The sequence below is a fragment of the Lonchura striata genome, chromosome 1 (assembly GCF_046129695.1).
Source record: "Lonchura striata isolate bLonStr1 chromosome 1, bLonStr1.mat, whole genome shotgun sequence".
NCBI classification, from domain to species: Eukaryota; Metazoa; Chordata; class Aves; order Passeriformes; family Estrildidae; genus Lonchura; species Lonchura striata.
In genome coordinates, this window is record NC_134603.1 from 34,986,702 (window position 1) to 35,011,700 (window position 24,999).

Genomic DNA, 24,999 nt, shown 5'->3' on the forward strand with positions numbered 1-24,999 from the left:
TTTCCAGCTGCCGAGTCATAGAGCAGTAACCAAGACAAAGAATGTTCCAGTTTCTCCTTGCCACTTCCTAATATCAACATATTTTCATTTCATGAACTTTCTTTTTCTAAAGAAGTGTCAAATTGTGCATGTCTGTGTGTGTCCCTGTTTAGATTCTGAGCTGTAAGGCTGTCCTCTGTTCCTTATGCTCTGCAGCTTCTGAAATATTCAGTCCCTTCAGATTTCTTCTCAAGGACTGTTTTGTTTCTTACTCTGTGCACATCACAAATCCAGCATGGTTCCCTTAATAATTATCCGTGATTTGACTGGGTGGTTGATGATAAAATTTCTTTCAGGTCATTCCAAGTGATGTTCCTATATAAAACAGTAAACTGATTTGTGCACACATTGACAAGTTTGCAGCTTAATTGTGGAGTAAAACCCTGTAAATGTTATGAGATTCCTCCTTCTACCTCTATTTCCATTCTTTATAAATAAACCCACATTTTATGTGTAAAAATTCATAAACAATCTCAGCTAATATCAACAAATACAATTAAAGCATTTGCAGAGAAATTCAAGATACCTTTTAATACATGAGAGAAGCTACAGAAATCTGGTTTTATTCCCAAATAATTAAACAAGGGGATAAATGGCTGAGGGCATAAACCATAAGAATATCTTAACTGAGGATCTGAGCCAGCTTGTGTTGCAGAGCTGTGTTTGCGAGACAGGCATTATTTACACATTCTGGTGAAGTACTCCACAGATTCAACATTTTAAGGCGGTTTATGAATTTCTAATGTCAATTCACATAAAATGTGCTTAAACGGCCAGATGCTATGACCAAAGCTAAATGAGTCATAAATCTGAAGTTCATCTGAACTGGTGAGGTTAAGCTTCTAGTTTAAATGTACATTGCCTTGGATGTGTAAATTAACATCCAAGCAGCAAAATTTACTTTTAATTGGCTTGGACCATAGATGAACTCTTTCCTTTTTAGTCTGCCTTCTGATTTTAATTGGGTAGAAAGCTACTGTAAATATTTTCTTCTTTCTCACCCCTTCTTCCCAAGGTTTTTTATAAACAAGTGAGGTATTGTTTAGCTGCTATGCTCTAGACCCCACACCCCAAAGCAAAACAGAGAAAAAGTATGTGTTCAGATTGCTACAGAGCAGGATTTTATACATTTTTGGATCACATACCAGCAAACAACTTGCCTTCCTCCAAACAAACCGATCAGTGCAACTTATAGTGTCTTTTTAGCTTTGCTTCTCATCATCTGTAAGGAGAGAAGAGTAGGCTTGGAAACTTCGGCAAAGGAACCTAAACAGATTTGCTCAGCAGTCTCCAAGTCTCTGGTCAACAGCTCTGTGCTGTTCAAAGCCCAAGTACAAGTGCATCACTGTTCTCTCATTTAAATGTAGAATAATTCTAGGATTCATGGCAATGCCAGCTTAAACTTAGCTCTAAAGAAACCCTTTGTTTTCAAATAAATCAATGCCTGGTTTTAGATAATTCTATAAAGAATCCTATTCATCCACCACATAACCTGTTAGTTAACATGAAAAGAGCACCAAAGAGGCAGCCAACCTCCTAAAAATTCTGAAGAAAAGTGAAGTTAAACCAATCTATCTGGCATATGCCTTTAGAGTTACATATAATGTGTGTGTACACACACAAGATGTAAAACCTCATTGCAAACAGCACTGTTCATTCTTGATGCAAACACTTTACACCAAGACAGCTGAAATTTTTGTAGCACACATTCTCTTACCAGAGCACAGTAATTTTCTGGTTTTCTGTCACTGCTCAAAGTGCCACATTATTTTCAAGGGACACAACTAAGGGACAGTTTTGGGGTTCCCTGACAGAGAAACTCCATCTGTTTATTATCAAACACAACAAATAGTTTCTTAACAAAGGCTGATTGGGCAGGGTGAAATTTAGAAATTAAAATATTAAAATGCTGTTTTTTCACTAGTCTGAAAAATACATGACCCCTTTTAAAGAGCAATTGATGAAAACAAGATAATTATTTACAAGATATTTACCATGAGTACTGGGAGATTAAATTAACAGCATTACATTTATTGCTTAAATGAAAGAGGAGGGTCTACTATTTAAAAAAAAAAAAAAGAAAAAAATAATCAGGAGGCTAATTGGATAATTGGATTCTAAGCTATCAGCATCCACTATGACTCCAAATAACCCCCTTCTGTTTCACTTCTTACCTCTCATAAAGCATTGCTATGTAGTCCTTAATGTTCCATGCTCTTTTTACTTACCTTTTAATGAAAATATAGCTTTTTTCTTCCCCCCCCTCAACCCCCTCACCCCACTTTAATATTTTCAAGATGCACCACTACTATGGCAGCAAGGAGGAGGAAGTCTCCTACTTCTTTGATGTGCTTGTCTTCAAGGCATTTAACAGTCTGGGTACTTTTGCCAGGTAGTTGTTATTTCTGTATCATCCTAAGTTTTCCCTGTTTTGTAGTTTTTGGCAGCATTCCAAATTTGTAGACTTAATGCATCTTGCTTTTGCAAAGTATGGTTAAGTCCCATCCAAAGGGAGTACAGGAGTTATTTTCTTCTTTAGTTACCTCCTGTCCCTCGTCTGTGCTCTTTTCAGCATTAAAGCAAAACACATACCATAAACTGGAAATTCTACCAATTGAGTAAAAGCATTTGTTCTAAATGGTTGAGTAAAAGCATTCATTTTCTAAATGCTCAGTCCTTAGTAATTTACTAAACTTAGTATAAAGCATACTTTAGGGTTTGATAGTGATCCCAGTTCACAAATACCTAACACTGGGAATTTACAAACAAACAAACAAAAATATAAACCTAAACTATTATAATATAAACACACTAGTTCAGAGTGACACAGACCAAGTACACTTGCATCCTAACACATGCATCCAACACTCCTTCATTTAAGCAGGAACACAGGGTATGGAAGAGGCCAAAATACAGACAGTCATGGGCTGCAGCACATTCTTTAGATGAGTTGGAGGCAACTGGACTTATTTTGTTAGCCTTGAGAAGAGGCTTGAAGGGCACCTAACAGTGGCCTTCCCATGTCTTTGAGAAGGTTCCCAAGACAGACTCATTGGTGCATTGCATGAGAAGGAAAATCCCCAGAGGGATAACTGACCACCAGGACAGGGTGTCCAGGGGGGCTGTGGAGCCCCTGTCTTTGGAGGTTTTCAAAACCCAGGCAAACACAGCCCTGAGCAGCACCGTCGGAACACTCATGGCGAGGAGTTCACTCAAGCTGGTGAGTTACCTCACCACCTTCCCAGGTGTGAGGTACACACACACACCATCTTGTGTGTGTGTCCTTCTAACCAGAATAACAGCATGATTTAAGATGTTTAGCCACGAGCAGCACTTATGCCTTCAGCTTATCTTCCTAGCTGAACCCAGAAATATCACTGTAGTGCAAAGTGATATACAATACCATGGGACAATAATCTTCACAGGTGCCCGTCTTCTCACTAAAATAACAATTTGAGCACAGATGAATGATGCAAAGCTCTGAAATACCTATTAAGATAGCTACTGAAAAATAGATCTGTGTTTCCAATACGTGCCTTGTTTTCAAAGCAAAGTTACAAGGTCTCAATCATTGGCACACAGTTTGCATATATTTAGATAACAGATTTTGTATCCTATTATACTGATAAATAGTTGGAATTGACTTCAGTTGCATGGCTCTTCAAAAAACACACAAATATGGGGTATAACTCTGTGGGGCACAGCAAATCTATTTTGATGCACCTGCTGCATTTGCAACATTGAGTCCAGGATCAGAGGCAAAGCTTTCCTTGGTCCAATGTCTGCTACAAATTATTTTGCAATTAACGATATAGTGAAGATGTTTTAAATATTTCTGTTTCCTCAGTTATTTCACAGCAGTGAGCAAGATATGGAGAAGTACCATTAAAGGAAAACTAATCCCAAGGGCTGGAAGAGACAGCAGGCAGCAAAGCACCATGATGGTGCCTCATAAGGCAATGGAAGCATGTTGGTCCTACTTCTCTTTAGAGGCAAATTATCAGAAGTTGGTACCCCTTTGGTTTACTCCCAGAGAAACATAACAGTTTGTAAAGCTATGCAACTTCTGCATTGGCAGTATTTTGCAATAGTATTTGGCAAGACACTCAGCACTAGCAGCTTGCCAGTCGCCCTCACTGTTTCGAACAAGACTGCCAAGAAGTAAGATGTGACATGTCCTTGAATAAAGGAGCTGTGAAATAAATGTAGACATCAATCTTGCTTACCCACACTCCCCCAACTCCCAGGTGCTTTCCTGCCCTAAGCCACAGAAAAAACTGTAGTTGCAAAGCAAAGCATTTCAAATATGAGGGAATAAGGAAGTTCCCTCTTCTCCTCAGATGATGCTTACAGGGTGTCTGAGAAACTGGAGTGAAAAGGTCACATGAAGATACAACCTTACTTCTTCCTTTGCTAAAGAGCAGGGAGTAAGAATCCTAACACGGATCTGGGCAAGGGAATGGAGTTACAGGTCAGGACACAAACACACAAATCTGTGGCACAGAACATATAAAACACCACCTAAAAACCTGCATAATATAAAACTGGCAGGGTGACACTTATTGCCACACAGATACACTGTGTGAAAGTGGTGGCCTAGGATGGAGATTCCCTGCACTGGAAATGGGGCTTTCTGGAAGGAAACACTGGACACTTTCCCCACTTCAGCCTGCAGGCTTGTACTTCTAAACTGGGACTACAACCAGCTGTCATCACCCACTCCAGATCTCTGAGCTCTCTGAAATATCTGTTCTCCTGGGCCCAGTTCTCTCCTACAGAAATTAGTCAAGTGTTGATCCTCTCTTGAAACATAGAGGATGTCATGGAAATGCTCACCTTTGATAATCATCACCAGCAAGCAACCACCAGATCCCAGCCCTCCTCCCAGTAGGGCACAGACAGAGTGTGTGCTGTGACAGAGTCAAGGTTCTGGTGCTGCCTCATGCCAGCCTCGGGCAACCTGCTGCATCCTCCACCAGATGGCCCAGGCGGAACACAAGGAGCAAAGTGTGTCCTTCTGCTGGCCTATTCAACAGCTGCAGAGGTGACAGAAGATGTGGGTTTGAACCCCTCGGGCGCAGGGAGCAGGAGCCCAGGTTTCAGCTACCAGAACACAGCCTGCTGTTCAGACACATCCCACCGCCAGCAGCTCTCAGGGAAGGGTGAGCACTGGCTCCTCTTCGGGCAGCGCTCCCAAAAGGAAGCACACAGCTGCATTTTGAGACACAAGTGATCCATCAGAGAGTGTGTTTACGATGTGCTTGCCAGGTGCCCTACTTTCTTTATCTCCTCAGGGCTTTGATGCTCAGCTACAGCAGCTCTAGATAAGGCGCTTAAGAACTTTCTGCTCAAAGAAGGAGATCCAATACGTTTAAGACACTTTCAGAGTCAGGCAGACACAGTGTTAGATGGTTTGGAAGACTTGGGGGAATAAATTCTGTTTGAGAATTAGGAATGCAAGCAGGAACCTGATTAACATATTTTATAATGTTCTTACAGCACGTGGAAGCCCTTCAGTTCTACTTTGGAAAGTGTGTTTTCTTTGTAGGACATTTTAGCATATGGATACTACTTAAACTAAAACAAAATGAGTCCTTCAATACAAACACTCAAAGAGCTAACTTCAAATAAAAACAACATATTGCTTTACTACGGCTCAGTCTGTATAAGTACATACATTATTTACAGTCATTTCGAGTTCCTTGGTTTAATCATAGCAGAATAACTCTTCAATGACTTAGGGATGTCCAAATACGAAGTCACAAAACCAACCAACAGTGACTTTCCTTTTGGGAAGCACATATTCCTTCAAAATAACATTCTTCTTAATGACAACTTAGCCAAAACAAAAACATAATTTGGAACTGCAAATATGTATAATCTGAACTTTATTTCCACACAAAAAATGCAGGGTATTTGTATATAAAAGGGCTTGTAGCCATGGGACAAAAAAGCCCTAGTTACTTGCATGCAAATTATAAAACTAAAACCATCTGGAAGATGATCTGGGATATAGGGAGGACAACCCAGGAGAGAACTAATGTGTGGATATGGCTGAATGATCACATCTTATTATCAGCTTATCCTGTATGGATGGGAAGGAAAATAGGATTTGACATACCCTCTTATACAGTGATGATTAACATGAACCTGCAATTAGCATGCATGGCATTTTAGATTGACAGATGATTTCCATCATAAACCCTAGATCTGAAGAGAAACAAGAGATGCTTTGCATCTAGTGTTATTTGCTAATACCTGGGCCATTTTATGTAATAGACTTTATTTTTGGCCCTCAGCATACCCAACTGAAGTATTTTGTTGCTGGGTCAAGTCAGCTTGGAGGCTTGCAGCTACTCCAGCTAGCTAGGCTGAAACAATTCTGCATATTAAAAACCACCGATCACTATTTTAAACACATGCCATTACAGTCAAATTATCCACCTACTTGTGGATTGACTTTAAACAAGTCAGAAAATGAACAGAGTAGTGATTTTAAAGTGCTCACATCTTAAAACTTGAACTATAAGCTCCCTGCAATACATTATCTTATAAGCCAAGTGGACTAGGAACCACCCAACTACTGTACCCCCATAAGTCTTTGGAAGACTTCTGTTCAATGAGACTTGAACATCCAGCTTTGTCAGGCTTCTTAGAAAGATACCTGTCCCTGGAGAATGAGAATGCACACATTGATCATAAAAAGAAACAACTCCTATGGGTTGCTGATTATCAGGATGAAGGTCCCCTCAGAAAAACATAACCAATGAATTACACATCTTGCAGCACTCTGGATGCAGTCCATGTATTCACCAGTCCGCATAACTTTCCCTCAGGAAATGTTTAATCCTCTTTGGAGATTACAATAGATACTGAATTTATTAGATTAACATGAAAGAAATTAAATGCAAGGGCTGTCAACATCTATTTTGAGTGTCCAGCATAAATGTCACTGCTATTTCAATGCTTAGACCACGTAATAAAGAGGCTGTAGCACTTAGTAGAGAGAAATACAGAGATTACTAACTGGTTTTTGCTGCCAACTAGTGCATATTTTTGCTCTTCAAACAATCTCAAAAATTAAAGGAAAAAGCCTGACAGAATTCAGATTTAAAAAAAAAAAAAAAGCTTTGCAGGAGCATATAAGTCTCAGCAAGGGGAAGCCAAGGAGCTCTGATCAATGCTCACAAAAGCACTGAGGCAGACATACTGCAAGTAGCAAAGTCATGCAAGTGAGTATTACTGGATACTCCTTCAAGCTCGACCGCTTCTCTCCTTAATTCAAATCCCTCAAGTCTGCATCAGAATTTTACCTTCCCATAAAAGATCTGTGCAGGGAGCAGTAATACTTTGCAACTTCTCGTGCACAGGAGGAGGAAGCATTATTTTAGTGCTGTCCCTGCCTCCAACCTTCTCTCATGCTGAAGGTGTTTAAAGGAATAAAGAGATAATTCCAGCCCTTGTGTCTCTGGCACAGAGACCACCAGGAAGAGGGACTGCAGACCCAAACCACGTTCCCTGCTTTGCCTCTGCAAGGCACAAAGCAAAGCTAACCGGGGTTTCCTCATCCTGCTGGGGCAGAAGGACTCTGCAAAAGGGCTCTTTCACCTGCTCTAAATGTAAACTCCCAGACATTCTTCACCTCTTAAATGTCTGATTCCAGCATAGCTTTACTGTCTTTATGGAGTTAAGCAGTGGAACTGAAAAGGAGTTTGGTGATGTCCATAGTTGCAAGACAGAAAGCAAACCCTTCCCACACCGAGCCAGCCATGCAAAATAAAACATACGGTGTAAAACTACATATACATACATATACATATACATATACATATACATATACATATACATATACAGTATGCATATACATAATACATCTACAGTAAAAACATTAGGGCAAGAGTAGTAGCAGGAGCCGGCAACACTGTTGGAGAAGGGTGGGAATTTAAAAAAAAACGGGGAGGAGAATGTGAAACATTAAATGATTTTAAAACTTCTTTGCAAATACAATATCTAGCATTACAGGGGCGGGGGCGGGGGGAGCAGAAGTTTCTGCATGTTTGTTTGTTTATTCGCCCGCGAGCACTTTGCCCCTGTCCGTAAGCGGATTCCAGGCGCTGGAGCCGCACGCCCACGCGGAGCGGCGCTTTCCTGCGGGAACGCGCTCAGCCGCGGCGCCTGCCGAGGGCCGCGCCGAACGCGCTCCGCGGGAGCGCCGGCGCTGCGGGCAAAGCACGCCGGCGATTTCGGGCTGCAACAAACGGGAAGCGAAACGTCCCCGAGTCCCGTGTCCCCGGGTGAGTCCCGTGTCCCCGGGTGAGTCCCGTGTCCCCGCGGCCGCGGAAACTCCGCGGCTCCGGACGGGCTCCCTTTACCCGGCCGTGGGAGGGGGCACGGAGCCCTGGACGGCTGCACCCCGCGTACCTGCCTCCCTCCGACGCTCCGTCCCTCCGCCGGCCGGGGCGGGCCGGGGATGTCCGTCCGTCCGTGCGCCCGTGCGCCCGCTGGAGTTGCCGCTTCCTCCTCCCTGCCGCGTCAGCCGCGCTCCTCCCGCCGCGGCCGCGGGATCACGGGCTCCCCTCGCGGGGCTGCGCCCACCCGGGCGCCCACGGGCCACCGCCGCTCCCCGCCGGCGCAGGCGGGGCCGCTGTCGCTGTCGCTGTCGGTGTCGCTGTCGGTGTCGGTGTCGGTGTCGCTGTCGGTGTCGCTGTCGGTGTCGCTGTCGGTGCCGCCCCCGCCGCCGGCCCGCCCCGCCCCGCGCCCCCCCGGCGCGGCAGCCGGGGTCAGGCGGGGACGCGCGGCCGGGCCGCTCCCGCCCGGGGCCCCGCGGCTGCGGCCGCCCGAGGGCCGCAGAGCCCGCGGCTGCCGGCTAGCGCGGGATGTGCGATCCAGGGAGGGATTACCGCCATCCTCCGGCTAAACCGGCAGATAATGCAGGGCGACGCCGTCCTCCGCACACGCGGCATCCAGCGGGCGCGCCGGCTGCGCCTCGGGGCGAGTTCCGAGAGCTGGCGGTGCTGCCAGGCCCTGGCGGGACTGTGCTCCAGCGGCACATACACGGAGCTGGCAGGGACTGCGCTCCAGCGGCACATACACGGAGCTGGCAGGGACTGTGCTCCAGCGGCACACACACGGAGCTGGCAGGGACTGCGCTCCAGCGGCACACACACGGAGCTGGCAGGGACTGTGCTCCAGCGGCACATACACGGAGCCTGCCCAGCACCGCGCCGCTCCGTCCGCTGTAAAGCTCTCCCACCCTGGCACAGAAAGCGACGATGGTTTTCGATGCCGATATTTTATCCGCCTGGGCGGCAAAAGTAGATCAATCGGGCTGGATGGAGGAGCGGGACATCGGAGACATCAGTTAGAGTACAGAAGCATCCTCCTCGCTCTGTCCTGTAGGCATTATTTTGCCTTTTTTCTCAATAATCACCTTCAGTGCTCATTTCTCACAGCAGGATGTGGTAAAAATAGTTATCAGTTTGTCTCAAGCAACATTTGTTATCTCTCTTTTGGCTGCTTTTCTATGCTTCGTGGCATACTTTCTTCTCCACAAGTTACCACAGGATGCAGCACAGCAAAACTCACATCACCCTTGATTTGTGCAATCCAGTCTCAAAACACTCCTGTCAGATTCATGGGTCTGGGTATGCCAACTGAGGTCCCCACATGGCACACCTTAGGAGATGGCACCAGCTTTGATACTTCACAAAGTGATGAGAATTTCCAGGAAGGCCTCAGTGAGAAGATGTAAGGTGAGGGAGATTTTTCCAAGCACAACCAGGACACAGGTGAATTTCTTTGAATAGTAATAAGGGGAAGGGAAGAGACTGCTGAGGACAGAAACAGCTCTTGCATCCTGAGATGCTGGAAAGAAGACAGAAATTATAGTATGGGCAAAAGTGAATTCCAGAGAATGAGCTCAGTAGGAAGGTCTAGTATAGTTAATCTGTTTGTCATAGTACATCTTAAAAGAATGATCCCTAAATTGCAATGTCCCTTCAGTAGAGTTTGGATAGCTCCTTCCTTCCCAGCTTTCAGTGAAGCAAAGGAGTGAGATGAAAAAGAACAGCTAGAAGCCATGTCTTTTAGGAAAGGTAGGTATAAGCAGTTCTTGCCAAGATGGTTATGTTTTCATGCAAACTTCCTCTCTTCATCCAGGGATTTTGCTTCCATGTTTTAGTGGGAATACTGTTTTAACCCATTACTGTGCACAGTCACCTGACTGCACCTAAAATTCATTGCATCCCAAGGGCAGTGGTCAATAGCTCAATCTCCAGGTGAAGATCAGTGGCAAATGATGTCCCTTAAGGATCCATACTGGGACCAATGCTCTTCAGTGTCCTCACCAGTGGCATAGACAAAGGGGTCAAATGCACTCTCAGCAAATTTGCAGATGACACCCATCCAAGCAGTGCTGTTGACAGGCCTGAAGGACAGGATGCCATCCATATGGACCTGGAGATGCTCCAGAAGTTGGCCCATGGGAACCTCATGAGGTTCAACAAGTGCAAGACACCATACCTGGAGCAATCCCCAGTATCAGTACAAGTTGGGGGATGAATGGATGGAGAGCAGATGTGTGGAGAAGGACTTGGGGTGGATGAAAAGCTGTGACCCAGCAATATGTGCTTGCAGTTCAGAAAGCTAACTGTTTTCTGAGCTGCATCAAAGGCATCATGACCAGCAGGTTGAGGGGATTCTCCCACTTCTTTGTTGTGATGAGATCCCATCTGGAGTGCTGCATCCAGCTCTGGGTCCCCAACACAGGAAAGACATGGACCTGTTACGACAACTCTTTGTCCAGACAAAGGATGTCCTTAAAGATGCTCAGAGGGCTGGAGCACTTCTCCTGTGAAGATAGGCTGAAAGTTTGGGTTGTTATAGGAAGGTTGACCTTATAGCATCTTCCAGTACCTAAAGGGGAGCTACAAGGGAGCTGAAGAGGGAACTTTTTACAAGGGCAGGAAGTGATAGGACAGGGGATAATGGCTTTAAACTGACAGAGTGTAGGTTTAGATTAGATATAAGGAAGAGATATTTTACAATGTGGGTGATGAAACACTAGAAAAGGCTGCCTGTCTGTGAATGGCAGATTCCCCGTTGGTAGAAACATTCAAGTTGAGGTTGGATGGGGCTTTAATCAATCTGTTTGAGCTGAAGATGCCCCTGTTCAATGCAGGCAGTTTGGACTAGATGGCTGTGGGAATACCACGCTCCAGCACGGTGTGGGTGGAGGGAGGCAGAGATCTCTGAAGTTTGCTCTTGGGGAAAGAGGTTTATTGGGGGTTCAGGAAGGTCCTGCCTCATGCTGTATCATCTGCAACAGATGGCCTTTAGAGGTTCCTTCCAACCTGAACTATTCTATGATTCTATGTTTCTGTTATCATCCCAACCTTATGTTCCTCATGAGGCTTGCACACATTTAATGTTAGCATATGCGGGTGTCCTTGATCCACCTTGCATGTGTAATTATTTAGAATACAGTCACACAGGAAACTATTTACAGGACAACTTCCAAAAGGCAAATCTCCAGACAAAAAGATTATGCAGTTTGACCCACTCAAGAGACCCACTCCTGTTTTGCAAAAGTAATGCTAAAAAGTGATAAGTAATTCTAGGTGTATTATTACTTGGGAGAAGGGGTTTGATTAACAAAACTAAACATTTCCTGTAAGGCCTAGATTTTCAGGAATTTACCTGTCAGTATCAGAACCCTATTTCTGCATTGAATTAAATTAGCAGAGACAGGATTGAATAATAGATGTAACTATTCCCTCCTTTCCCTTGTCTCACAAAGAACCTGAATGAGGAAAGTCTTCAAAGATCTTCTCCCATATCAGGACAAAACTAAAACCAAAAAATGTTCTTTCTGCTTCCTAAGAAGGAAAAATTTGTTCCACCCCAAGGTAACTTATAGCCTGATATATCATCTCAAAATCTTCTTAAATACTGCATAAAGTGCATAGAATTCCTATTTACAAAGCTCTAACCAGGTATACTTGTATTGTTTATTCCTTACCAGAAATTAAAAATTTTCAAAAGCATCCATCATAAGTGAACTTCAGTTAACTAACAATAACAAGAAACTCTTTCTAGAGTTTTCCTGCCACTTTAAAGAACCCAGAAATGGCACAAAGGAACACAAAAGGTCATCTGTAAATAGAATATTTTATCAGTTGAGGGGTTTGAAGTCCTGGAATCCTCTTCTAGTCTGTTTTGTGCACGTGTGTGCACAAATCCTTCAAATCCTTCTTTGACCTGATATAATTAGTTTTTTCCTGCTTCACATACACTTTGGCACAAACTAGGCAACCTGGGAAAGACATGGGCCTCTTGCAGGTGATGGGTTCCCATGTTGACAGCCTGGGGAAAAGTTTCCAGTCTAGACCACAGTGTGCCACTGCAGCCATGGTGGTGGAGTTCCTGAGCAACTGCAAGTTCATGCTCTTTTCAATTTTATTTCCTCCAGAGACTTTTCTGTTCCTAGTCAGGCTATTGCACCCATGTACAGGCACAGCAGAAAACCAAAATACCAAAGAGAATCTTAACCATCTCCACTTCAATGTAAGCAGAGTTTACATACAGTAAAAGCCTCTTAAAAAAAAAAAAAAAAAAAAAAAGGAAACAAAGGAAAAAGTGACTTGCCACTACAGCTAGCCTTTTCTTCCATCTTAGTTTTCCTACAAGAATGGATTTTTTCTCTTGTTTTGGGATTCCACTGTGAGGACACAAGTACACCCTCAAGGTCCCTAACACCATGTCCTCTATACTAGGAAGCACTAAACCTAGAAAATCTTTAAAAGATCAGTCTCAGGCTGGCTGCTGAGCAAACAAAGCTAATAGATGTGCCTCATTGGTTTCCTCATGCCTGCTCCATTGCTTGTTTTCTTCCCTTATGCATATCCTTCCAGACAGGTTGATTTATTTAACTACTCTCTGGTCAATGTCTGAACAGCACACCTAAAATCACCACCAATACAGAAAGAGAAAACAGAGAAAAAACAGATTATGATGATGACATTCTGCTTTTAAAGCATAACAAAACTCCTGTCAGTATCAACAGTCTGGTGCACAGAGGTCAGAATAAACCCTTTGTGTATTAACTCAGTAGTTGGGGATATGATACATTGTCATCTTACTATGAGAGGCCAAAGGAGGGGAAACATCTTTTGTGGGGTCACCAGAACTTCTGCCTTCTTGCTATACTTTCTTTCGTTCTCTTCCTTGCTTCACTTATTTGCATGTCTCTGCCTTTCATCCCTCTGCACTTCTTTCCCTGCAGCAATTCTGCCTTCATACATCCTGCTTGTGCCTCCTCCCACATGAAGGAACCACGTAAGAACACGGGCCGAACTTCAGAGGGGAGAGAGATTGCAAGGACAAGTGGTCGTTAGTTGATGGAGACTTGTAGCCAGCTCTCTAGCACTATGGGCTATGAGCCAAAGTAGGGATGAAAGAAATAGAGATTGGCTAAGGACAAGTGGAATAAAAGTTTAAAAAGTTTTGAGGTAGAGAGCAGAGTTATATAAGGTGACCTTTTACCTTGGCTTTCTGTTCAGCAGACCTGACAGTACATGCTCAGGCTGGGAAGATCCCCCACAACCACATACTAACCAGGCAATAAATCAATTATTACGTATCATGAGAAAGGCTTGTTGTGACATGGACTCATCTGCCACTGATTCCAGGTTCATGAAGAGGCTCCTATCTTCAGGCATGTAAATTCCCATCTTTTCAGAGCAAGTTCCTGAAGGAATTCTTAAGTTCATCTTCAGGAGGCTAGCTAACAGTTCATATTTCTAATTAGCTTAGAGAATTATAAGGTATAGTATTGAAAATGCTTTCCTTCAATAAGGTAGTATAATACATTTTATTGAACATTTGAAACATGGGCCACAGAAATTAAGATGAAAGTTTAACACAAATGTCAATTAAAAAAAATGCTTTATTGAGTTCCAGGAACTTAGTTACCAAATCACATCTGGGGATCCCTATCTCTCATTGTTCCTTCTAGGAAAAATCATCTTCTCCAAAGCATTGCCATTAGGCTTTTACATCAACACCCAAGTCACAACAGGTACAGAGGAGTAGAGTCACTCTTCTCATAGCCACCACTTTAAGCTGGTTATGTTTCCTACACTGTTGCATGCTTTGAGTTTCATACTTTAGTTTGTACTTGTCAGTGTCATGAGTAAATCTAGATCGGATTTTTGCAGGATTGGAGTTAATGGACAGATATGCAGATGAGTGTAAACAGAGACATGTTTCCTAGTCTTAGCTGTTATTAAATAATGGTCATTTGCTGTTTCATCCTGAGACATGATGAATATTGGTGCAAGATGATGCCAAATTTGTGGGGGATATTTCAGGACATGTAAACACTGTTGCTTTGCCCATAACTAGCAGCAGCTTTCAAGTGAATAAGTACAGTTCTTTCCCTGGAATGGTGAGAGGTATGCAATTAAGCATCATATCCTCTGTCTAGGTAGGTAAATCACACTTTATTTTCTTTCGCTTCTTCCAAAACCAAAATTTGTTATTCCTCAGTCATATCCTCTTACTCAACTATTGTGGCATATTGTGTTGCTGTTTCATGCTTTAGCATGCTCTCTGTAAAGTTCAAAGTTAATTAGACCAGAAGGTTAGCTGCCCTTCAGCTTTTGTTACTGGATGCACTGTAACACCCATCCCATTCACACCACAAGCCTGTTAAATTTTTGCATACAAAGCAGAACCCATTTTTTGCATTCAGGATCCCTGCTACTGTGAGCTATTTATCATATGAAATATCACTGATGTTGGCTACAGCATCTAAGAGTCAACCTCTGCAAGCACAATTAGCTAAAATAATGGAAGACAGTATATTTTTCAAATCTGTAAAAAGTTATTTAAAATTATTAAAAATTTAAAATAGATATTAAATTTGAAACTATTTCTTTTAAACATATTAAATAACAATTCTCAAACACGCACCCAAGAATTATAAGCTATTTCTCTACAAAAAGATACAAGATAAAAGGGCAGTATGGTATGTATTGCAAAGGTGAAACATAATTGTAATCTCAAATTACCTCCAAATAGAAATCCAAATAATACAGCAAACAAAATATGAGAGGATATATAATTATCTTACTCAATGCAAACTGTAAAAATTAAGTAGATGATAAATTAGACATCCTAAGTGAAACCCCAAGTCTACTTTTGCTTCTTAACACAGTTGTATAAAAGGGAATTGGGATTAAATCTTAGTGGTAAAGGGAAGGGGGGGGGGGGAAGTGTAATGTGATACAACAATGTAAGTTTCCAAGAAGATTAAATTGAATTAACTTACCAAAGTTTCAGTTTAAGAAAATATCCCACTTAAAAAACAAATTTATTTAATGAAATGGTTTTTTGTTTCTTCTCCTTTTTCCTTTCCGTCCTAGCTGTGGTTGCCATTTTGGGGAACATGGAAACCCCTACCTCATGTTTCCCATGAGTTATCAGGAAGTAGCCACAATGAGTCAATAGCTTTCACAGATACAAAATCTCAAAACCTACCACAAATTCATGGAGGTATTCCTAGCTGTATTAATATAGGAGTTAGGGTCTAAAACTTTTAAACGATGAGAATAAACCCTTTGAGTGGGCAATATTACAAGACTGTAAGGAAGCTGTAATCCATTTCTAAGTGAAGTGAAAGGGTTACTAAAGTTTATATATGTGAATTCTTTTATATATGTGTCAGCTGGAAGTGTTGTTACTTAATGCTTGCTCATCACAGACAGGCAATCTTTCCAGCTCTGCTGATAGCAAGAGTACAACTTAAAAAGGAAATAAAAATTTTGTTTTCCTTCAGTTTTGTTGTTCTGCTTTCTCATCTTTAGTGTCTTCTGTTCTATGAACTTTTCTGCCCTGTAATGCAATTCAGATGCAACCAGACTAGGGAAATGGGTGACATCTCTACCATAGGGCAAAATGGGAAAGAACTGAAGTAACTATTTTTTATAAATCTTGCACACAGACATAAGCATAGTGAAATTTAGTCAGCATACAATGAAAGAGTAGTTGAACTGTGCAAGTGAGTAAGAGATATCTACTGTACCCTGGAGTCTTCAGTGTGCTGTAACTCTAGTCTAAAAGCATCCATTTTGTAATCAACTTTTGTAGAGCTCCAGCAGGAAAGACCCAGCAAGTGTTCCAGGTGTTCTGAGCAACAGTCCATGGATCTGCTGTCAGTAGAGCATATTTCAAACACTAATAGCTTTCTGCATCTGAGGTAGTTTATTTGCTAGTGGCAGCTGCTGGAAGTTGATGAGAAATCCTTTGGCATACAATAGAAGATGGCTGCTTACAAAATGTCTGTTTGGGATGAGTCTGGAGTCTAGGGAGTGACCGAGGCACAATAATTAAAGTAGGGATTATATAAACCTAAATCAATATTAAACCAGTGGTAAAAACAGGTCTCCACATCAGAGAATTTTCAGATCCTATCTGTTCCTAAAGATTTATTTGTCTTTCCTACACCTAGACTTGAAAGACAATGTTTTGGGTGCAGTTACATATCCTCTACTTTCTTCTCTGTCTTATTCTGGCAACTGTAGTAGGTTTACCTGCAGAAGGCCTTCTTTGAGGAGTTTGGTATTGTGCAACAAGGAAGAGGGATTGTTGGGATTCCCTTCCTGAGGAGCTGGTGTTTCACACTCTGACAGACTGCTTAGGTGTCTCCCTGTATCAGAGGTTTCATATGCATTTCTTTATTCCCCACACTACAGAGAGCCAGTGAAGTGCTTTGGAAGAGCCAAGTTGGAAATAATGCTCTTGAAGGGGTAACAGCTTCAGTCAAATATTCTTCTGTAGGTTACTATAGCACTAGCTAAATCTTAGAGCTCAGCTAACCCACATATCAGAAGGTAATATCTCAGTCTCTTTTTCTCAAACTATCATTTTCCTTTTTTTCTTCTTTTCAATGTAGAATGTTTTTGTTTGTCTTTGTCAGGAGCACTTCCCCAAATTTCACCCTGAGCACTGGCTGGCTACTCCTGGTGTAAACAGGAGGTGAACAAAGCTTAACCATCAGAGGAGTGGATTTATCAATTATATTCACAAATAGGAAAGGGCTGTGAGTAGAGCAGACTGTTTTTCATGAAGCCATATTATCTCTAACATATTTTTCTGATTTTCTCTATTTCTCTATCATGATTCTTTACTGAGATCTTGACTCACAGTTTGTGTTATCTGCCTCAGTTACCTTGCTCTTGCATGCTTACATGACAACATCCATTCTTTCTCCCAACCTTATTTTTTCTAGATCATTATTATTTTATTGTTGATTAATCTTAGACCTTTCCCTGTTGGTTCTCGTGTTTCTTGAAATGAGGTACTAACACACACTGTGCTTGATGCAAGTTGCCATGTTGATCCTTTTGTATCCCTGTGACACTCATTCACTGAATCCTTTAAAAGGCTTTGCTTTTTCATAACAATATGATGTGGCTGACTCACAATCAGTTTGTGATTCACTGTATGCCCTGATCCTTTCTGAAAAATGCTTCCAATAAATGTACTTCTTTATCCTGTGATTATAGGTGAGAATAAAATACTATGTATGCTGATTTCTAATCTTATTTATTTTGCTAGCTTGACAAGAGAATTTTAAACTATACATTTCTCCCTCAAAGTGCTTACAACTCTTTCTAGCTCAGTGTTTCTCACAAGTTTGATAGGTATAATCTTGCATGTAATTAATGAACAGACTGAGGACAGATGCCTGCATAACCTCATTTTGATATGGTTTTACAATTTGGTAGTGACCAGCTGCTCTGCATATGCTGTGGTTACATAAGTTTGCTATAATCATGGCTTTTCTATCTAGCACAGCAGTATCAGATCAGTACATTTTCTGCCAGCATGATTGTAAAGTGCAATGTGAGAGAATACAAAACTCATGAATGCCAAGATCAGACAACTATCACTTCTCCTGTATGTGCTCTGGTCTGAGAGAAAACTGAGAGGCTGGCATTGTCAAAAGTTCCTAACATAAATAATGCACTTGCAGTGTTCTCCTTATATCCCCTTTATTATATCTTACTTGCTGCATCATTGGATTTTTTTCCCTATCCTGCTTTCTCTGTGGAAATTTGATTTAGTGGACTTTTTTGCCATGTGGTTTTTTTGTTGTTGTTTGTTTGTTTGTTTGTTTGTTTGTTTGTTTTTGAGTTTTGGAGTCAAGGTCATTGTTTAACAGAAGTGATTTTTCTTCACTTTACTGTTCCTTGGATTGAGATGGCTTGGGCACATGCAACCTCAGATTTTTTCTGAATGATTTTTGATTTTTAGTTCCTTTACACAGTATTATCAAGAAATGTGGAGAGTTTCAAAGATGCTGTATTGAAGTTTCCTTTCTTTCACTCTCTTGTTATTTCAAGTTGTGTAACTTTTTTGACACTTTACTTTACTCACCTAGATTTGCTCTGATTCAAATCTAGAAAGCCTTCCCAATAGGAGGCCCGACATACAACAGAATCTCTCTCAAACTTTCTACCTGTGAATGAGCTTTGTCCTGTTGTACCTGCAGATGGCTCTTAATCTGAGTAGTGAGCTTGACTTTAGTATGATTTTATTTGAGAAACCTCTCCTTAAAATTTTATCCCCTGAATCATCCTTATGCAGTGCTCTATAGTAAAGTCATGCCATAAGGAAAATCTTTCCTCTGCAGTTACTTGATCCACTCGCCTGATGAGTTCCGGACCTCAGAACAGGCACTCACGTTCCCAATGTGCAAATCAGGGTGTCCTGTCATTCTCCAGCACAAAATGTTCTTCGAGACCATCACCTATCTTGTGAACCACCACGCTTGCAATGCAAATGAATGATCAGTGCGCAAGCAAAGCTCGTGCTGCTTATTTGCAGCGGTGTACAGCCGTGTAGGATGTTCCGCAGCTGGACCCGCTGCTTTTCGTTATTTGGTTGGTCAGAAAAAGGCAGCAGAGTGACAAAGTAGAGGAGCAGAGGTGCCTTACAGCACTGATGTCTCATCCGTGTAGCGCGGCTCTTCCCGGGATGGGAAGGTTCCTTGGGTGAGCTTCTGCTGACACCTACTGCCAGAGCCGAAGGCAGCAACACCGTCCCTCCCGCGGGATTCCTGGCGTGGAGCTTTGCATTCGGACTACCAGCGTTGAATGGAAAGCGGTAAACGCCATCCATAGCTTTATGGAAATAAGTTCTATAAACCAGAAATGGAAAAGCCCCCTGGAGCAATTTGGTGGGATTTTTGTTTTGGTTTCTTGTTTGTTTAGTTCGGATTTTTTTTTTTTTTTTTTTTTTTTTTGTTTGGGTTTTTTTTCCTGATAAAATTAGTGAAAGACAAGAGTTAATTAAAAGTTACTTTATGCCTTTTCCATTATAGAAGCCAATGCGTTTATAACATGAAAATACTTCTAAAAGGCAAAAAAAGTATATATATATATATTTTTAATAGATGGTACATCTTCATTGTTACTGTCAATGGTTTTACATCAGAGAGAAGAAAAAGCTGTTCTTCAAAGAAATTCCTGCCCTGTTTATTTGGTTTCACAAACCTTGTCTTCACTTATTTCAATACTTAGAAATCACATCCAAGACAAGGAGGTGCGGTAGAGGATACCACTTACTGGAATGTTATTAGTGAACTGTAATTAATTAATGAACACAAGAGCTATAGTTTAGACCTTTATAGGTGTGTAAAGGACCAAGAACCTTCTGAGCTGTCAGAAAACTAGAAACTATTAGAACATTTGGCCACTGGTGGTAAGGCTATTTGTGCATGTTGGAAGGTGGGGTATTATGCTCAGCTCAGTTGCCAAAGAACAGGGCAGAAAACCAGTTGGAAGGGTTCATCTGGTTTCAATTTGAAGTGTTATGATATCTAGTTTAAAAACCCTCAGGAGAAAATTTAAGGATAGAGTGGATTTGTTTGATTTTCTTTTTTTTTCTTTTTCAGCTTGTTGATCCACTCCCACCATTTTGCCATTTTGTATTTGTATATCAGGTTCTCTCTTCTGTCTTCAACCTGAAAAACACAGGCTGTCAACCTGTGAAATGCTTCCAAACTTGAAGCATACTCACAAGCTAGGCATCGCTGCTATGTGCTCTCTGTAAGAAGCATTTGATGTCTTTGTCCCCCATTTATATTCTTGACTTGGAATTCTTCTGTACTGGAAATGCTGTTCATTCTTTCAGCTGGTTATTTGCAGGGAGAATTTTACTTAGAACCAGACAGTTAATTGGGATGCTTCAGTACACGAGATTATTATACAGATTTAAGTAAACCTTTAACAGCTGATGAGATCAGTGACTGCATACACTGTGAACATACCAATCAATAGGGCAGTGAGTGTGTTAGCTGCTCAACCTATTTTATTTTGAGGCATTTATCTTTTAGTGTAATGGGATTGTACCATTTGTTCAATTTGTATTTGACAGAGCACTATGGAAAACAGAGACACATTCACAGTAATTGCCATTGAGGATTGATTCCATATGATCAGGTTACACATCTAAGCTACTAACACTTACATTCTCCTTTTTTGTAACAGTCTACTGCCCCAAAGATTGATTTTCTATTGACAGTTCCTGAACACTGACAGTCACGATGAATCCATTTTGTTTGCCAGTTGTGCTGACATCAATTCACAAAGCGATATTCAAAGTAAAAAAATGTAGGGCTTTAACTTTGCAGAGGAGTTTGCATATGAAATCAATTTGAAATGTTTTCAAGATAGGGCCTCAGAACCAGATTTTGAGCCAAGAAATAAAAGGAAAGCATAGGTAAACAATCCCAAACCAGTGTTGAGCAGCTTGTCTTAGATGCTGAGATTGACCCAGCATGAGAGTCAGCTGTAGAGCTGTTCTCACTGGACTAGGCTGTACCTGAACCACCATTGGGAACATTGGTTTTGCTGCAGCAAAGCCTTTGAGCGGGTTATTTGGATGGTTGTAGTTAGTACTTGAAGCTCTGCCCAGTATTTCACTTTTCATGTTGTTTTCCTAATGCATTCATGTTTTGCTAACACACATTCCACACTTTGAGCAGCCCAAAATTGGTCTCATGTAGGAATGACATCAATGTTAACATAGAACATCTAATAGTGGTGTGAGTTGCTGAACCTGGTGCGATGGCAGCAGTTCAAGCTCTGACTCTGTGAAAGCACTGAAGGAAAACAATTTTTAATTTTGGAGGTTGTTGGAAGGCAGTAGAAGAGGGATATGGAAGTTATTCAATTGGATGTATCCAGGACATGAGTTACCAGCCCAGCTGCCCAGGATAAGTCAGGTGCTGTTTTCTAACTGCCATTGACTAACTATTAATTAACCCAAAGGTTCCTGAAAGCCAAAGTTGCTCAGTGGTCATTCCTGTCCTTCCAGAACACTGCTGAGCTGCACGCTTCCTCTGAGGACCAGGAGATGAGGAGGCCTGTGACCAACATCCCTCCAAATTCCACAGGTAGCATGCTGGTGAGTGCTTGGGCTTTTAACAACGCCTGCTTAGGTGATGGGCAAAATAAGATACATAGTTAGGCAGCAGTCAGGAAGTGAGTGCCAAATTGACTTAACAGGAACAAGAAGTAAAGAGCCCACACAACACTCAAAGCTGCTCTGTGCAGTGGAGCACATGCTGTTGTTCTCTCCTTGTAGCTGGTACTGCTAATAGTACTTATGATATCATAAGTACAATCCAGTTGTGGATCTACACATGCTTTTTAGATGCTAGGTTGTCACATCTAAATAAAAAAATGTTGCATTCATTGTGGGGTGTGATGATATTGCCATCTTCCTTCTAGATCACACTTGTTTTCTTTATTTTCTTTTCTTGACTGTCCATGTAGAGAGCTTTCAGAGCCAGGTCAGGTTAAACTGCTAGTCTTGCAGGCCAGGCAGGATCAGCTCTGCAAGGGTTTCAATGAAGAAAACACCAGATTTTAGCTGTCCTTTCTGAAGAGCATGCTGAGGTGTAGCTGAAGGCTGATAGTAACATTCACTTCTTAACAACACAGAACATGTAGTTTATCATGATCTGATCTTTGGCATGCCTTTTGTTTCTGTTTAGCTGGAAACTTCTGTCACTGCTTTTCCAAAGAAACAAGTGCCTCTGAAAAATAATTGCTTTGACCTGGGAATGACCCATTTCCTGAGGGTAAATGACAAAGAAGAGACAGAATACCACTGGGTGAAGATCAAACTGAAATTTTTACATCTTCCATCCTAGGCCTGAAATGAATGCCCGGTACGTTGACTGTCAGTGCTTGGTTCTCATCAACGAAGTGGCACGAGTCCAGGTATGTCCTGATGCTGACAATTAATCACTCTTCTGACCCATTGCAAATAGACTTAACTTTGTAAACATTGTGATCTTCAATCCTACTTTCTTGACTGTGATGTTGTTGTTTGCCTGTGAAAATAGCAAGGCTCGTGCCATGATCTCTGGTAGGACTCATTGCCACTCTCTGCTGCAGGGTACTTACTAACAAGGCAGACACTCTATTTCCTGAATTTTCCTTTAAGACTGCTTAAAGATTTAGTTACTTCTATAATCTGTATTCAGTGTTACAACACAGAACTTCCTTATCCAGTTTTCCAGATACAGTGTATAAAGCTTTTAAATAAAGATGCATTTAATTTCCATAAATTATTAGTTTGCCAGGGAATTGTGATTTTTATCAAAGATTCTGTAATGAAAGTTTATTGTTGCAGAAATTGCTTGGGCAATCAATCATGATCTTAAGTCTGCATATAGCTGGAAAACTTATAAATGTCATTAATCAAAAACATACACGTTAATTAGGGTCAAGCCACCATAAAAGATAGATTCCTCTACTGAATATAATTTATCAGTGAAATTAATGTAAAGAATAGAAAGGAGAAATGTTTTTGACTTTACAGTCAGAGTGCTTTCATAAAAACATCTGGTTGAAGGAAGTAAACAAAACATCATAAGTTCCATTGGCTTTTAAAGTGAATTATTTCATCAGAGTGCTCTCTATTATTTACTACAAAGTACTATTAAATGGTAACAGAAGTGTTTATTTCCCATATGTGAAAAACTGGATTGCTCCAGAGGCCAGCGATGTTACAGAAAAATTTTTTTGACATTTCTTCAAAATGCAGGCTGGGTTAGCACAGGATTGTCACCGGACGATGTCCTGAATGGTGCCCATTCTCAGTAGCTGCCACACAGTTTCACAGAGGACAGAGGCTTCCCTATTTGCATTTTTACTGCGTTCCTGCTACTTATGAAGGGGAGACTAAGGAATGAATGGGCACAGACTGCTGATTTATCCCCAAGTACAAGGCACATTGGCAGGATTGTGGAGCTGGTGATGCTGCTACCTTACTGTCATACACATTAAAAAGTATTAGTAGCAGGCAAGAATGAAAATCTGTCTCATAATTTTCATCTTTTCTTTTTCAAACCTGCCACATATTTTTAAGGATCAGATTAAAAATTACACTGTGGAATGCATACATTTACACACACATACACACACACACACACACACACACACACATATTCTCTGTGCTTGACAAATTACTGAAACTGAAAGGGAATGAGCATGCACAGCTCAGCTGCTGTCACTGGAAGGTGGCAGTGCTCAGTCTGTCACAGGGCCAGGCCCGGAGCCATTTTTTTTTTCTTAAGCCTGTGATAAAGCACAGAAATAGATTTTTTTTTCTGTATGTATTAATCATCTGAATCTTTATCATTTAAATGTCAGACGCATAAATTACTTTTCATGGATTAATGAAAATGAAAATTTTCAATCCCTTTGTATTGGAAAGTACAAGCACAATACTAGCTCTCTGATACAATCTCTATGATTTTTATTCTAATTTTAGATAATTTGAGTGACTGTAGAATAGGTGAGACCTTGGGATGTAAATTCCAGGTGATGGTTTGGTAGAAAAAGGGTGATGGAAGAGGGAGGAAGTGGTCTTTTTTTTTTTTTTTGCCCTTGTGTTCACAGGGGTAGGTCACCAGTACTTGGAAATACCCTGTGAGGTTCCACGTTGTCCTCTGACATTCAGCTTTTGTTTTCCTTAATTTAAGAATAAATCTTTACCTAGAATGGCTTTCAGAGAGCTTAACTCCTCCGTTTGCTGACAGCATCCCTCCTTGAGCTCTCCACATGAACACATTGCCATCCCTGCAATTAGGTTGGAAGCTGTGAACATTATTCCATTTCATTTTGGCAAAAGAAGTATCGTTTCAGACGGCCACTGGAGATAACGTAAGCGCCAGCTCCGTTCCCTCATTATCTCCTTGCGTAGCACCAGCTGGAGGGATCACTCGCGTTAGCAGCTCGCTCTGGCGTCTCCGTCAGCCTTGCTCGGTCGCTATCAGCAGCCGGCAGCCGGGGAACACCCCGGGCAGATAGCTGACCCCTGGGCAGCCCGGCGCGGCTTCCCGGGAAGCGAAGCGCGGCGCGGGCGGGCTGAGCTCGGGCCCCGCGCAGCGCAAAGGGAGCGCAGCCCGCGCCGCCCGGCCTGCCTGCGGAGCCGGCGGGGCACAGGCGGGGTCAGAGCCCGTGTGCCCTCTGCCTGGCAGGACGCGCTGCTTGCCGTGCTTCTGGCAACCTCCGTGCCCGGGGAGCCCTCGGAGGCGCTCGGATTCCCCTTCAGCGGCAGCGCTGAGGGGAAGGCTGGGGCCGGCCCCCGCCCCTGTTGGGGCTGAGCAGCCTCCCGCCCTCCGAGTCTGGCCGGGGGAACGGCTGGCACGGGAGGGAGCCTCGCCCGCTGCTCCTGCGGGGCGTGAGCGGGCGGCGAGGCGGCACAGGAGGGATGCACACGCGGGGTGCCACCTCGGAGCCGCCCCCGAGGGGCGCAGAGGAGGATATACGTAGAGTGTTGCCTCAAACCAGCACCCGAGGGGCACAGAGAGGGACTATACACGTGGGGTGTCACCTCAGACCGACATCTGAGCGAGACAGAGCAGAACGTACACGT

The 24,999-nt window shown here is 42.3% G+C and overlaps 2 protein-coding genes across 3 annotated transcripts in view; one reads left to right on the plus strand and one right to left on the minus strand.

Moving 5' to 3' along the window:
- The window catches only part of SGK3 (serum/glucocorticoid regulated kinase family member 3), a 56,337-nt gene extending 47,688 nt beyond the window's left edge, over positions 1–8,649 (minus strand). The window contains exon 1 of one of the 2 annotated variants that reach the window (XM_021555601.3): positions 8,461–8,649. The gene's annotated coding sequence lies outside the window, so the exon portion shown is untranslated. The remainder of the gene's footprint in view (positions 1–8,460) is intronic. The other variant, XM_021555605.3, reaches the window with a different exon arrangement.
- Positions 2,337–23,485, plus strand: LOC144246340 (uncharacterized). Its single transcript, XM_077783738.1, has 5 exons — positions 2,337–2,431; positions 8,141–8,333; positions 21,424–21,513; positions 22,265–22,334; positions 23,164–23,485. The coding sequence occupies exons 1-4, from the start codon at positions 2,337–2,339 to the stop codon at positions 22,268–22,270; spliced, it is 384 nt and encodes a 127-aa protein (XP_077639864.1). The 3' UTR covers positions 22,271–22,334; positions 23,164–23,485.
- The last annotated feature ends 1,514 nt before the right edge of the window (positions 23,486–24,999 follow it).

Bases quoted from the DNA above. Each gene is read 5' to 3' on its own strand.
- LOC144246340 (XM_077783738.1), top strand. From the start codon at position 2,337: ATGCACCACTACTATGGCAGCAAGGAGGAGGAAGTCTCCTACTTCTTT. The intron at 2,432-8,140 runs GTAGTTGTTATT...CCTGTCCGTAAG, and splicing joins AGTCTGGGTACTTTTGCCAG to CGGATTCCAGGCGCTGGAGC. The intron at 8,334-21,423 runs GTGAGTCCCGTG...CTGTCCTTCCAG, and splicing joins CCCGAGTCCCGTGTCCCCGG to AACACTGCTGAGCTGCACGC.